Source organism: Malaclemys terrapin, chromosome 3 (assembly GCF_027887155.1).
Source record: "Malaclemys terrapin pileata isolate rMalTer1 chromosome 3, rMalTer1.hap1, whole genome shotgun sequence".
NCBI lineage: Eukaryota > Metazoa > Chordata > Testudines > Emydidae > Malaclemys > Malaclemys terrapin.
Window position 1 is genome coordinate 199304072 of NC_071507.1, and position 15832 is coordinate 199319903.

The 15832-nt window shown below is 44.8% G+C and overlaps 1 protein-coding gene across 1 annotated transcript; it reads right to left on the reverse strand.

The window, feature by feature from the left end:
- Positions 1-2751: 2751 nt before the first annotated feature.
- LOC128834072 (gallinacin-13-like) lies at positions 2752-14971 on the reverse strand. Its single transcript, XM_054022536.1, has 3 exons — positions 14914-14971; positions 7156-7301; positions 2752-2793 (listed from the first exon to the last, which is right to left on the reverse strand). Exons 1-3 carry the CDS (start codon positions 14969-14971, stop codon positions 2752-2754), a joined length of 246 nt encoding a protein of 81 aa, XP_053878511.1.
- Between the last annotated feature and the right edge of the window lie 861 nt (positions 14972-15832).

The following is a 15832-nucleotide window of genomic DNA, read 5'->3' on the forward strand; positions in this document are numbered from 1 at the left end:
GTTACCCTGAAGGCATCTAGCGTCTCATATACTGAAATAATATTTGTTACTTGCTTTTGATTCATAGTGGCAATTCATAGTCATTCATAATGGCAATGGACGGTTATTGGGCCAGGAAAGGAGTGTGCAGCATGACTCTATAGCCTGGTAATGTGGATGCTCACCTGGGAGACACAAGTTCAAATCCCTACTCCACTGACTAGTTAATTATTTATACAAAGTAGAACAACTTCAACAGGAGAGACTGAGAGTCATCAACACCGGCATATCCCATAGTCCAATGGAGGGGCGGGATTCACCTACAATGTAGGAAGCCCAAGTTAAAGTCCTTTCTTCACATTAGGCAGGGGAGGGGTCTCACAAATTCCAGGACCGTGCCCTAATCAAGAGGTTAAAAGGAGGACACCTCCTCCTCCAGCCATTTTGTGACTTCAGTCCAAACAACTGAAATGTTTTGGAAATGTCGAGACAAGCTGTTCCGTTTCAACACCTCTGAAACATTTTGATTTTTCAGGTTGGTCGGCACTATTCAGTGGACACTACATGAATTGGCAAATAGTCTTGGGTTGACGGAAACTACATTTTTCAGTGAATAAATTATTCATTGAAAAAACTTGGCCAAGAGCTACTCCTAGGGCCAAAGGCTCGGCTGCTCCATGTCGACACTGCTGAGGACAGGGGCGGTAAGACTCCTTTTTTCCCTGGTAGGACGAAACTGTCCCCTAGGAAACTTAGCCTAAGTCTCTAACGGCCAAATCTTGAGCTGGCGTAAATCAGTACAGCTCCATTGACTTCACTAGAGCTATGCTGATTGACACCAGCAGAGGATCTAGCCCTAATGTAAGGGGGCTGTTGGCCCCTTACTAAAACTCAGTTGGGGGGTTTTGGTTGTCTAGCTCCCAGTACCAAAAGGAAGGGGAGGGGTCGATGGGAAATCCGGACCCTGAGACTGACAGTCCCTGGGGGAATGGAGAGAGGCCAAAGCTCCAGGTCAGCCTGATTGACAGGGCAGGCAGGCTAATGGGGGAGTCTGGAGGCCAAGGGGGTCCCGTCCTCCGTGTGAGTTGGAATTACCTGGGTCAGACAGAGTGGGGCCGAGCTAAGGAGAGAGCAGGGGCCCGAGCTGAGCTGGGGAGCAGAGCCGGGCCAGCCAGAGAGAACCGGAGAAGCAGCCCAGGGAGCAGACCTGTGCTGGGAGCAGAGCTGCAGCAACCAGAGCCAGAAGGGCCAGAGACACAGCCCAGGGAGCTTGAGGCAGAGTGGAGCCAGAGCTGGGGCTGGAGCCGTCCGGAGCTGGGTGCGGTGAGCAGCTGGGGAGAGCGAGGGGGACCCTGGGCAGCAGGCCCAGCGCAGGGAGATGCCCCCAGACAAGACACACTGCAGGCCAGACTTGGAGGGGGATCGTAACCCCAACATGGGAAGCTGATGCTGGGAAGAAGGTTCCTGCCACCTGGAGCCTGAGAGTGTATGCCCATCGCCAGAGCAAGTGTACAACCTGCAGCAACCCTGCAGCACAGCCAGGGCCTGAGAAGGAGGCCTGGGACTCGGGAGGAACAGACTGTGAACTGCCCTGACATTCCAAAAACAGCTGTTTGTGATGTCCCTGTGCCACAGAGCGGGGTTACGTGTGTGTGTGTGTTTTTTTTTTAAACCTTTAACCGTTCCCATTTTTTCTATATTTTTAAAAATTGATTGCTGTTTAATAAATTGTATTTTCTTTGAACTATATGGAATTATCAGTGGGCCAGGGAAGCATCCAGTGGAGAGAGAGCACCCCGGAGTGGGGACACCCTAGCCCTGTCCTAAGTGACCATGACAAGTTTGGGAGTCGAGCCCCCCAGGAATCCTGGGCCCAGCCTTGTCGGGGTTACAAGGACTCTGTCACACTGGTGAGTGGAAGGGGAGCCCTCGAGGTCAGGCAGGGATCTGGGTAAAGGAAGTGGGAGCGAGGACTCAGATCCTTTCGCTAGCCCACTTCACTGGGGTAGTGCAGAAGCCAGGAGAGTTCCCCGCAACAGCGGGCCTATTCCCCCGCTTACACTAAGATATGACAGATGGTCTGGTACCATAGGAGCTGTTCCATCAGTCCAGCAAGAGTGTTATGCACTCCAGCCCCACCGTCCCCTGGGATAAAGTGGAGCACACTCACCTCTGTCATTGTTTGGGAACAGAGTAAGACATCCTAAACTCTACGACCCATGATATCATTCTTATTTTGGTGTTGAATTCAGGCAGTTGTATAATGAGGGAAAGATTGACTAGGAGACAACAGACTTTTGTCTCAAAACCAGAGCCCATGCAGAGACAACGTATGCAGTGCAGGGTGTCCTGCTTTAATAGTTAGCTCTCTGAGTGATGGTGTTTGGGGAGTTGGTGGGTCTTGCAGAGAAAACAGAGACCCAGAACACTGTGCTTGGGACTGAATGCAAGACTGTCTTGATTTCCTGTTTACACAGACTCATACCTCCTTGCTCTACACCCCTTAGTGATCGCTCTGATGTTCACAACTCACTCCACAGGTCTCAGAATGTAGAAGTGGGAATCTTCCTTATGCCAGAATCCCATAACCTGAATGACATTTAATGAACAGCGCTGAAAAGCCCCCTAAATCCAGTCTGGGGATACAAATTCAGTCCCTAATAAGACTGCTAATTCTGTTCCTGACACCGCCAGTATCCCTATTTACAGTCCCACCTCTTACCTGGAGTAGCCACGGAGTCTAAGAAGACAACAGCAAAGTGTAGAGGAGCCTCATGGCTGAAGGTCGGCTAGGATCCCAGTGTAGCTGGAGAGCTAAGAAACAGAGTCAGAGTGAGATTATTATGTGATGAAGATAATAAGATTCTGCATTTATACAGGTTTCAGATCGGTAGCCGTGTTAGTCTGTATCAGCAAAAACAACGAGGAGTCCTTGTGGCACTTTAGAGACTAACAAATTTATTTGGGCATGAGCTTTTGTGGGCTAGAACCCACTTCATCAGATGGATGGAGTGAAAAATACAGTAAGCAGTATAGATATTACAGCACATGAAAAGATGAGAGTTGCCTTACCAAGTGGGGGGTCAGTGCTAACGACACCAATTCAGTTAAGATGGAAGTGGTCTATTCTCAATAGTTGACAAGAAGGGGTGAATATCAAGAGAGGGAAAATTACTTTTGTAGTGCTAACTACATTGGCCTCGTTAGCACTCTCTTGAGGACTCCTAGTTGTTTTTGCATTTATACAGAGTTTCCTGAGAGAGAGCAGGATATGGGGAGGAACATACATTAATTGAGCCGTGCACACTGCTTGCTGCTCACACAGCCTTTGTTGTCACTTGGCCCCGGTGCATCTGTTCACGACAATACTCAGCTCTCGTGTACTTCATCACTTTGTGTCACTGGCCCTCCCACTGTATTTTTAGCCCTCTCATGTGGCATTTGCACAGTTCACCCAGCTCCAGAATGCAGGTGTGTGCGAGGAATTCTCCCTTCTTCCTATCCAGTTCAGAAAGAATTTGACAACTTGCAAATAGGAAGATGTCAGCTGTAGGTCTAATGAATTAACAAGAGGGCAAAGTACATATTTGGAGCAGGTCCTGGGTTAGTGAGACCTGAGGTAGTTGCAGGGTCTAAGTATCAACAAGTGACGATTGACAGCCTAAGTAGAGACATCTCTTCTCCTTCTGTCCTCCTCTGTAAGGGAGATGTTATAAGTGTGCGCTACTGCTTTGGCCGCTATCAATCCGAGAGACTCCCAATGAATTATGTCCAAGAGACAAAGGGAAGATCTAAACATTAATGCAAAACTTGGGTCGTCCTCTGGGCTTCTCCCCAGAGAGGCTCTATAGGGCAAAGCGTATCCAAAATTAAATATGCCCATTGTCTCCAGTTCTTTTTATTAGCATAGATACTTTGCAGTGGTTGGATCGCTCAAAAATAGGTGGATGTTCCTACTTAATATTTATGTTATTTATGCCCGGAGTGCTCAGTCAAGATTGGGCATCTTTAGGTGCTGTACCAACAAGAACTACATCTCTGCCTTGAAGACCTCACACTCCAAGAAGGCAAACAGCATATGAAGGGTTGGGGGAGAGGGAGACATTTGAATAAATACCCTGTTCCTAAAGTCAAGACTGAATGCCTTTCAGAAACTTACGTCGCAGCTCAATCAGAGGTTACAGGTTTGATTCACAAATTACTGGGTGATGTTCTCTGGCCTGCATTATGCAGGAGGCCAGATTAGATGATCATAAGGGTCCCTTCTGACCTTAAAATCTATGAAGGTAAGCAGAGGTGCATTTTTTTTAATCTTATTCTTTAGTTGTGTAATGCCAGAAAAGTAAAGTTGATGGGCTCATTGTCAAGTGTTATATTGTCAGTCATGGCCAGGGTTTTCAACGTGCTGGAAGAAATGGGGTTTCACTGAAATAGTTATGGATTATGGGCCTCAGAATTGCTGAGAAACTCCACTCCCGTGGTAGTCAGTAGGAAAGGTGGGTACTAAATACAGGCTGCGAGTCCACAACTTTTCTAAGTGATTGATCTAGGGTAGCGGGGGAGAAGGCTGAGTTCTTGAGTGTCCAGCTTGGCACACCTGAAGGGCACCCACCCACTGAAGCACCCAAAATCCATGTCTGCTTAGAACAGACTGTGGCCTCAATACATCGGTGCGGGGCAGGTGGAGTCATTTGAGTCTGCATGGCAGGACATACGATCCAGGAGGCCATAGTGAAACTTAAACCTAAAAAGGGGGATGGCTACGGGGAAGGCACCTACACAGTGCTGGCAGAGACGGCAGCCTATGAGTTGGATATTTAAGGCCCCATGAACCTGACATTTTCACATCTGGGGCTCCTCAGCTTGTAAAAATGCCTCGCAGCATCATAGATTCATAGATTTTAAGGCCAGCAAGGGCCATTAACTCATCTAGTCTGATCTCCTGCATAACACAGGCCATTGCATTCTACCCAGTTACCCCTGTATTGAGCTCAGTAACTTGTGTTGGGCTAAAGCATAACATCCAGAAAGGCCTCCAGTCCTGATCTGAAGAGACCCAGACATGGAGAATCCACCACTTCCCTTGGTAGTTTGTTCCAGTTGTTAATCACCTGCTTGTATCTTATTTCCAGTTTGAATTTGGCTGTAAACTTCCAACTGTTAGATCTTGTTCTGCCTTTCTCTGCTAGATTGGAGAGCCCTTTAGTATCTGGTATTTTCTCCCTGTGAAGGTAGTTATTCACTGTCATCCAGACTCTTTCTGATAAGCTAAATAGATTGAGCTCTTTACATCTCTCACAGAAAAGCATTTCCTAAAGCCCTTGAATTGTTTCTGTGGCTCTTCTCTACACCGTCTTCAGTTTTTCTGTAACCTGTAACCCTTCTGCCAGGTGCTGTTGACAGCAACAAGGGCTGGGTTGAATATCTAGGGGTGCCTCTTAACAATACAACACAGAACCAGGTTGGCTCCCCACCCAGTAATCCAGGAAAACTAAACATGTCCCCAGGGCATCTCTAAGAGGCAATACTTCCCCTCTCACAAGCACTGAGTCTGGGTATAACAAAAGAAAACGGTTATTAAAAGGGAGATGGAACTCAACATTCATTTGGAAACACACTGCAATGATTCAAAAGCATTTAAACCATAAGTAAACACCCCCTGCCCAGAGTACACTGGGCTGTGTCCTTCGCCTCAGTTTCCCACCTTGTGGCGTGAAAGTCCACAGAACAAATGTCCCTGTAACACACTGCTCCCCTCTCCCTCCATCCCACTGCTGCGGCTGGCCGGTCCCCACTATAATTGCAATGCTGGGTTCTGAGGTTCCTCCTCTTAGCCCAGTTCTTAATGATTTCACTGGGTCATGGGGACCCTCACTACCACCCCAGCCTCTGCATGGCTTTCACTACAATACCATCCCCACCGCAGATCTAAGGTTTAGCCTTTAGACTTCTACAGCAGCAATTTCAGCTTTAATAATCACTGAACAGAAAGAAGGACTCTCAATAGAACCTAATCAATTCTCTCTTTAAAAAGTAAGGTAAAAAGTTAAATAGCACCTAGGACTCTTTACACACCAACCACACCACTAAATAGAAACACTTGCCCCCATCCCTTGTGACACGCAGAGGGATTGGGCATCTGTACCCATTGATTAGCAAGTGAGGTTCAGTTTAGGGTGACCCCCACCCCAATCAGGGCATGCTAAGTACAGTTCTGCTGCCCTTTACTCATAGAAGAAGGATAACAACATTTCATTACCCCGGCATTCAATACCAAAGTGAATTATAACCCCAAACCAGCCAAGACGGTTTGGCAAAACAGCTGAAAACCTAGGCAGAGTAAGTGTGTCAATGCGAATACGGTCTGCTCCTGAAGTCCTTCCCCCTCTTCATCACTAGATGTCAGGGGAGAGCTCGTTCAGCCCCTGCTTACGTTTAATTCTGGACATTAGAACTGCACGCAGTCTCATCAATGTAACATCACCTGCCTGCTCCTACACATTACTTCCCTGTGTTTACATCCAAGGACAGCATTCCCCTTTTTGCCACAGCATTGCCGTGGGAGCTGATGTTGAGCTGTTTGTCTGCTATGCCCTAAATCCTTTAGGATCACTGCTTTCCAGGATACAGTCCCCTGTTCTGTAGCCGTGGCCTGTGTTGTTTGTTGCTAGATACGTAATCTTGCATGTGGCTGTATTAAAATACATTTTGTTTGAAGGGGCCCAGCTTACCAAGCGAGGGGTGTAGTTCCATTGACGTCAATGGAGTTGTGCTGATTTACATCAGCTGAGGAAGTGGGATCTGGATGGGAAGGAAGAGGGGGCCTGAAATGAGTGGAAGTCATTATCCTATAGTATCAATCCATTTCTCTCCCCGTGGGTACAGTGATTTTTCTTGGGGAGGATTTGAACAGAACCTGATCGTGCAAGAAATTACAGGAGATAGAACTCCCCGATGCTCACATTCCTGCATGGACATTGGCAATTAGTTTTGGGTTGGTGGCATTATTGTCCTCCTAAAGGTTACACAGAGTCAGATCCTCGACTGATGTATGTTGGCATGGATTCACTGAAGTCCAATTTCTACCAGCTGAGGATGTGTCCCACAGCCTCCAATTCTGCTTGATGGACACCAGACGAAGTCCATATCTGAGAGAAACAGGTGCAACTGTCTTACCAGACGCTTAGGTCGGCAGCATTTCTGCCTTCCATTCCTGCAGGTCCCCAGCTCCACTTCATCCCGGCTATCGATCTTCGTGCATTTTGCTTTACAGTAACCATCCCGTCTGATGCAAGACTGGGTGTCTGGAAACCTCCGGTGTCCTACAAAAGGGAAAGAGTATCTAATTTCCAAAGAATGGTACAGCACTTAGGGTGCTATCCTGGGCCTTACGAGACCCACGTTCAAATCCCTGCACTGCCACATGTTTCCTGGATGGTCTTGGGCAAGTCACTTAGCCTCTCTGTGCTTTAGAAGCCTAGCTGTACAATGGGAACAATAGCACTTCCCTATCTCCTGGGGGGCCTAACACTCAATGAATTAAAGTTTGTGAGGCCCTGTAATGGTGGGAGCCAGCTAAGACATATAAAATGAGTAACAAAGATAGATTTAAACACAAAAATCCAGGCGTGCTGGGATTTGATTTAGAGGTGTTTGATACCTACGTATAGCAGAAGCGTAACAGCAGAATGGGTTTTCTATTCTTACTCATGCGCCAGGTACTGCAGAAGGGAATCACCCACCCTCTCCCATTACCAATTACCCATTCTCCTTGCACTTAGCAGGAAGGCAGACTGACTCACCGTGTCAGCCGCTGCTCCCCTGCCATCAGTAACAGACCTTGAGTACACTAACCGTGGCCCCAAAATCACATACTCTTTCAAATCCCGATGTCTGGAACCTGATGCTGCGAATTTCCTACCTCATTCCAATACTGGAACAGGAACTGTACCTCTCATCAGTGTAGTTTCCTAATACTCACTAGTGTTGTGGTTTACAGTTGTTTGTATTTTGTATAATTTAAAATAAAAAATAAAGAATAATAAAATAATAATGTACATGAAACTTTGGATTCGTCCTGCAAGACTTCCCCGGAGCATCGTGTCGCGACTGACAGAACCCGGCTCCTACCTACCTGTGATCAACCTAGCTGACCACTAGATTGATACGGACTCTGGACTGGTAACTATAAGATCGACTACCGGGACAATGTGTGTGTGTGCGATTGAATGCATATGCATTTGTTGTATCTTCAATAAACGTGGCGTATTGCCTTTTCCCCTGAAAAAGATCCCGTGTGCTTCTTATAAGCATAACATTTTTGGTGGAGAATTGCGAAAGGGAGAAGACATGCACTGTGATTGTTAAACATACTGCTAAATATTGCTAAAGGGTATCCCATACAGGAAATTACTCCTTTTAAACAAATCTTGCTCTGTTAAACCAAACTCTGAAGGATATAGGAGTTTGGGCAGTGTAGTATTTTTTGTAAGTGATATTGTGGTGATTTCACAGTTAAAAAAAATGTTTAAGGAAAGGGACCAGGAGGGGTGGGGGCTCGTTAAGGAGCTCACCCTCCTTGCTAAATTGTTAGTGAAACAAAGCCTGTGCCCATGGGAAGGGGCGGTTCGGCGAGGAAAGCAGGATCAGACCCAGACTAACAGGCAGGCAACAAATGAAGAGATTGGAAAACAGGTTGGGAGCCCTGAGGGCATAGTGGCTGGAGTAAGGGAAGCAGTAAGTGCAGGCATGGGGAATTCAGATCCCTGGAACAATACACCTCTACCCCGATATAACGCTGTCCTCGGAGCCAAAAAATCTTACCGCGTTATAGGTGAAACTGTGTTATATTGAACTTGTTTTGATCTGCCGGAGTGCGCAGCCCCCCCCCCTCCCCTCCCCCTCCCCCGGAGCGCTGCTTTACCACATTATATCCGAATTTGTGTTATGTCAGGTCGCATTCTATCGGGGTAGAGGTGTACTTGGAATGGTGATATCTGAACTAATGAAGGTGTCATTTTGGAAAATAAGCAAGTGATTTAAGGAAAGAAAATGAGAAGTTAACTCTGCAGAGGCTGGAGGGAATTAAACAGTTGAATGCTGTAAAAATGTTCAAAAGGAAAAAGTGTTATAAAAAGAGAATTCTTGGTTTCTTTGCAGCCATTCTGAAGGAAAAATGGGCCCTTTTCCCAAAGGAATGTCTGTAAATAATCCAGGCAAAAAAAAAAAAAAAAACTAATCCAATTTAAATAATTTGACTATGGACAATTTAGTCAAATTTGCTAAAAGAACATAAAGGGTGTCTATTGGAACTTAACTGCCCCCCAAATGTATACTAATGTAATCTATGTACATCTGTGTAAAAATTAAAGCAACGTAAGGGCTGTTAAGCAAAAAAGTATGTATGTATCTGTGTGTATAAACATATTGTGTAAATATGTGGAGTGTTTAGGACCTAAACCAATACTCCTCGTTTGTAAAACTCTTGTTTTGTAGATTTAAAATAAATTGGTTTGGTTTGGTTTTTAAATAATACCACTAAAATCCATTTGACTCTTTCCTTCAAAGTTGCAAAACTGACAGACTTTTTGCCAGGCACAGGTGTGGAGGAAAAATGGACTAAGGTCTAAACTTTGGTCAAGTGAACTGTATGTGTGGCCTGGAGGAAGGAGAAAAAGGGGGGGGGGGGGAGGTAAAAAGGAGACGGGTAGACAGAAATCATAAAAGCAGAACTAACTGTAGAAATTATAAAAGTAGAATTAACCTTTGTAACAGACTATGATTAATAGATGTCAGGTGACAGAGCAAGAAACCGCAAAGGGCAAACTAAGAATAACAAGAAAGCTTGCTGTGCTATATTCCCTTTTATGGCTATTGTATTCCAAATATGGCAATAATGTTGTTAAGAAAGTATGTATTACTAATTCTGGTTTTATCCTATATAAGCTCCCGTATTTTATCTGTCAGGAGGGTTCGGCTGCCTTGGCTGACTCCCCCGTGCATGCATGTTTAATTGATCAATAAAGGAGCCTCAGGCTATCTGATCCAACATCAACTGTGTGGTCAGTTTTCCACAACACAGGGAACTAGTGTTGTTTGGCTTTGGGAATTTAGCATTTAACCCTTAAGGTACTTCAATGCTTTATAAAGATCAATATCCTTTTAAAAACCAAAGTCGTGGCTGCAGCAGGGCAGTCAAACCCAGGAGAAAGGAAAGAGATTCTGGATTTGGTTTTTGGTAACAAAATAGCAAATAAAAGCTGTAGTAAAAAAATTAAAAAAAAAAAATAATAAAAAAAAAAAAACAGTGTCCCTCTGGAGCAACTGCAGGGGTGAGGTGCACAAAACCAAAAAAAAGCAACATTAGGCACACTGAGCCTTAAGGTGGCTCTAAGTCAGGGGTCGGCAACGTTTGGCACGCGGCTCGCCAGGGTAAGCACCCTGGTGGGCTGGGCCGGTTTATTTACCTGCTGATGCGGCAGGTTCGGCCGATCGCGGCCCCCACTGGCCGCGGTTCGCCATCCCGGGCCAATGGGGGCGATGGGAAGCTGCAGCCAGCACATCCCTCGCCCGCGCCACTTCTCGCTGCCCCCGTTGGCCCGGGACGGCAAACCGCGGCCAGTGGGGGCCGCGATTGGCCAAACCTGCCGCATCAGCAGGTAAATAAACTGGCTCGGCCCGCCAGGGTGCTTACCCTGGCGAGCCATGTGCCAAACGTTGCCGACCCCTGCTCTAACTGTCACTTTAATAAGGGTACATAAAAACTGTGTAAGCACACACACAAAAAACAGTTACACCTTATGTAAAAATTAATATGGCTAATGTTATAGAAGTTAAACTATGAAAAAAATGTGCATTTTCCCCAGAACATATGCAGTGTATATTGCAGGAGGGCTAAAAGAAATGCGAAAACATACCATACTCCTTAATTAAAATCCTATTTGGGCTCCAAAGGGAGCCACAATAAGTTGTGTTTTCTTTTTCAGAATCCTATGTATTTTGAAAGCAAAAATTAAAAGTAAAAAGAAATCAAAACTCTGGTGAAAGTTAATTGTGTCCCTTTTAAGACAGAGTCTCTGAGCTGCTGATGGCTTTGGATCCAAAAGCGAGCCAGAAAGTCTCGGTGTTAATGCAAATGACCTAACTGAGAGCGGAAGGAGAAAACTGCCCATAAATGGCAGCATAAAGAAGTCAAACCTAAAAATAAAAGAAGGACAGGTTAACCCTAAGTAGAAAAAAAATACATACTGGTACTTTTCTGTGTGTATATGCAGTGCTAAAATCTGAAGACAGGTACAAAAGGGGTCTCCTTGTATGCATGATACCCCTACCTTTTAATTCACCAAAACACCCAAAATATAATTACATTAAAAAGCCTATGCAAAAATTTCAAGAACATTGAACACACTGGCCTCAAAAACAAATTGTCTACATAAAAAAACATGGTATAATAAAATGTATAGTGTGTATAATTTTTGAGAAGAACCTTTAAGGTCATATGATGCTTCTCAGCTATTACCTGTGAATAAACTTAAATCTTAGCACAGCAGGGAAAACATTACAAACTTGGTCTGCTGTATTAAAAAAACCGGAGGTACACCACCTCATAAATTTAATAACTGAACAGTGGAATAATTCACCCTAAACCCTTAAAAAGTAGAAGCCATTGAAACCTGGCCTGCCTATAAAACAAAAACACAGGAAAGTATGGGGGTAATTCCTCTGTTTTGCTTGAAATCAGCGAGGGTATTTGTAAAAGAAAGGGATATTTTAAGCAATAATCTGCCACCCCAAAAGGGGTAGAAACATGTTCTTTTTGTCTTTCAAAAAATCAGGAAAAGCTGGTACCAGCTGAAAAGCAACCCAAAACACCATGAATCTACTGTCGCAACAAAAATTGTGTTTTGTGTTTTATGTTTTGTCTTGTGTTGTTTGTTTTGTTGCTAGCATTGTTGTGTAATGTGTTACAAAAAATACTGCATTAAGCAAAATAATAATAATAATAAGAAGAAGAATTTAAACTGTATTTACAAAAACAATATTGCAAAAGGGCAGAGGTCAAGGAATGCCAGTCTGTTAACAGGGAAACATCCTCAGGGATTGGTTTTGAAGCAGGAATTATAAATACTATAGACCCGAAGGTATTTAAAAATAAGTTAAATTCCTTGTCACAACTGCAAGATAGTCTCATTCACAAGCAGGCAAATACAACTGTGAACTTGGTGCAAATAGATCTGGGAAACCTAAAAGCAACATGGAATATGTGGAGGTGGCTAAACACCACCTCCTGGCTGCTATATAAACAACAAATAGAATTAGGGAATAAAACTGCCTTAGCCATAGAATGTACTAAAATGCAAATTCTTAGTTTAGCAGCACTTGCACATGAAATGTTTGGGGTAATATCTGGGAATGTTTGGGTATTAATGCATCTTTTAAGACAACAGAAGAGGTCCTTGTTCCATACCTAGAAATAAAAATAAATGCAATATGTTTCCAGCATGGTTAAGCCTGATTTGTTATCAGGTAAAATTATTGTTAAAATTGCTCACCAACAGTCTGTGGAGACAGAAATAGGAAAAGTGAGCCCACTCCCAAAATTGAGCATGGGATACTTTTGGCTACCCCGGGTTATGGGTCAGTGGGCTGGGGAAAAGGCAGGGGTGGCTCTATGTATTTTGCTGCCCCAAGCACGACAGTCAGGCGGCTTTCGGCAGCACGCCTGCAGGAGGTCGCTGGTAACGCGGATTCGGTGGCATGCCTGCAGGAGGTCCGCCGGTCCCATGCCTTCAGCGTACCCACTGCCAAATTGGTGCCGAAACCACAGGACCGGTGGACCTCCCGCAGAAATGCCGCCGAAGGCAGCCTGACTGCTGCCCTCATGCCGACCAGCAGGCCGCCCCCACCCCAGGCATGCACTTGATGTGCTGGTGCCTGGAGCCGCCCCTGGGAAAAGGAGAAATTATTGGACACCTGTGGGTGTACGAAGTGGAGCCCTCAGAAATGGGTGTGCTTGTCCCTAGCTATCATCACCGAACCAGGCAGCAAGGACACATCATTGGGAACATGTATGGGATGAACTAAAAAATGTGATATGTGTTTTGTACAACAAACAATGTGTATGTATTATATCCTGGGAAACAGTATTTTAAAAAAATGCCAGTATCAGCCAACCCCCAGTGAATGAATATAGCTGTAGTGCCCATGTATTATGTACTAGCAATCACACGTACTATTTACCAGAAATAAAAAAAGCACAAAGCACTAGAACCGCCACCCTGGTTAATTTCTCTGTTACCCTTGGCCTGGATTGGCACAATCTAACCGATCACTTGTTGTCAGAAACAAAGGTGACTCCGTTTTTACAACAAACACAAAGGAATATAGGGAAGCCTGTTGTTCAAGTATTACATGCAAATAAAAACATGCTAAAAATTGCTAAATCTAAAAAAAACCTGACAGCCTATCCTTGGTATGACGTTTTTACAGGCTGATCCCTGACCCCTAAAGCCATATTGTCTATTACGTTTCACCCATTACTAGTTGTGTTAATATTGCCCTGTGTTTGCTTGCTAGGAATGTGTTGTATGTGCTATTGAACAAAAAGAATGTTTGTTAAATTACAACCACAAGCTCAAATTGTCTCTCAGTATATTGCTGTTAAGCAATTGTATGGTTAAAATATGACCCACTCAAGAATTGTTCTTGAGGGGCTAAAAGGGGGACATGTAGTAGTAGGATTTTATGTTTGTATTTTGTATAATTTAAAATAAAAAATGAAGAATAATAAAATGTAACATGTATTAAATGGATTGATGTATGATTTGACCATATCCTGCCAGACACCCTTTTTGAGTAGCAGAAAGGAATGGCCTAATGTGCCATTGGTAGAGATGCATCAGCCAGAATTTCTTTGTGTCTGGACTGATTTCAAGGCAGTAACAGACCTTTGCGGGTCACCAGTTTGTTGTAGGCTTAGCATTTTAAAATAAGTAGAAGAATGCCATGATTGTTTTTCTTTTGCATTGCAATTTGATGTTCCTGTTCAAAATATTCTGTATCAATCAATTCTGTTTTGTGTGTGAATGAGGAATGTGTGTTAAGAGATAAGTGTGAAGGCCATCACTGAACCAGATGGTCTAGGGCAGTGGGTCTCAAACTTTTTTACTGGTGACTCCTTTCACACAGCAAGGCTGTGAGTGCGACCCCCCTAAACACACTTTTTAATATATTTAACACCATTATAAATGCTGCAGGCGAAGCGGGGTTTGGGGTGGAGGCTGACAGCTTGCGACCCCCCAAGTAATAACCTCGTGACCCCTTGAGGGGTCCTAACCCCCAGTTTGAGAACTCCTGATACAGGGAGAAACCAGAGACAGACGCAAGGGTGCCAGGAGGCTGCAACATGCCCCTGTTGAAATGTCAGAGGTGGGAAGATTGATGACTCTAAAAATGAGACAGGCACCTATCATGGGGATGAGATAGCTGTGATCAAAACCAGCATGGGGTAACTCCCTGAGAGACTTAATAAAAGAACAAAATTAAAAAAAAAACAATTAAAAAAACAAGCACTCATCAAACAACAATTAATTACAGCATGACGGTGCAAAACTCAATGAAGGAAAATGACTATATAAACAGGGTGCCTTGCCATGAAACTTTGGGTTTGTCCTGCCAAGACTTCCCCGGAGCATTGTGTCATGCCCAACGGAACCCGGCTTCTCCCTACCCGTGATCAACCTAGCTGGCCAGTAGATTGATCCGGACTCTGGACTGGTAACTATAACATCGACTGGCAGGACAGTGTGTGTGTGTGTGAATGCATATGCTAATTGTTGTATCTTCAGTAAATGCGGCGTATTGCCTTTTCCCCTGAAAAAGATCCCGTGTGCTTCTAATAAGCATAACACAGTCCCCTACGTGTTTCAGTCTTACCTGCGGTCGCCAGGGAGACCAAGAAGAGAACAGCAAACAGAATGTAAAGGATCTCCATGGCCAAAGGTGTGGCTGGCCCGTCAGAGGCACCGAGATAGATTGAGTGTGCAATTGTTCGAATGGCATATGTGAGAAGTCCGTGTATTTATAGGAAGTCCCCTACCAGAGAGCAGAGCACAAGGGGAGGAGCATACATTAGTCACTCCCCAAATACAGGTGGTTGGCTTCTCAACCCCCTTTCAGGTCACTCTGACCCATTGGATCCACTCTCAATAATATACACTTCCTGATTATTCAGCATTCATGTCTCTCTCTCTCTTTTTTTTTTTTTTGGCCCTTCCACATTGCCATTATGTTTCTCCCATGAAATATGCACAATCCACTCTGCCCCAGCAGCTGGACAAGATGGGGTGAAATTCTCCCTCCTTCAGATCCGGCTCAGAGGGAATGTGACAAGTAGCAAGTTAGTTCCCAATTCAACAAAACGCTGTCAGGTGTATGTATAATGAACAACGTGTAAAATAACAATAGGTGTGTCGAGAGTTTTGCCAGTTTAACGATACCTGCATGCAAGGGGATGCAGTATGGCTAACCTCAAGAGACCAAAAACCGTGAGTCAGAGCCTCAAAAATCAAGAGACTGACTCCCCCCAAATAACCAGATGTGTTTAGAAAGGTGTTTTGGGCTGCCTCTGCCTTTTGATTTTTGAACTCCCGGGCCCATCCTTAGTGTAGGTGTGTGGCAGAGCTGCCCATTCTCCCAAATTTACTGGGTTAGGCCCCTGCTGCAGAAGCTCTCACCTCACATCTACCTGTCCGCTGCCCAGCAATTAATTCTGCCCCCAGAGATCCAAATCAATCCTGTCTCCTCAGCCCCCGCATCAGTTTAGCACCCTCTAAGGCCCCAGCTCCCATCAGTT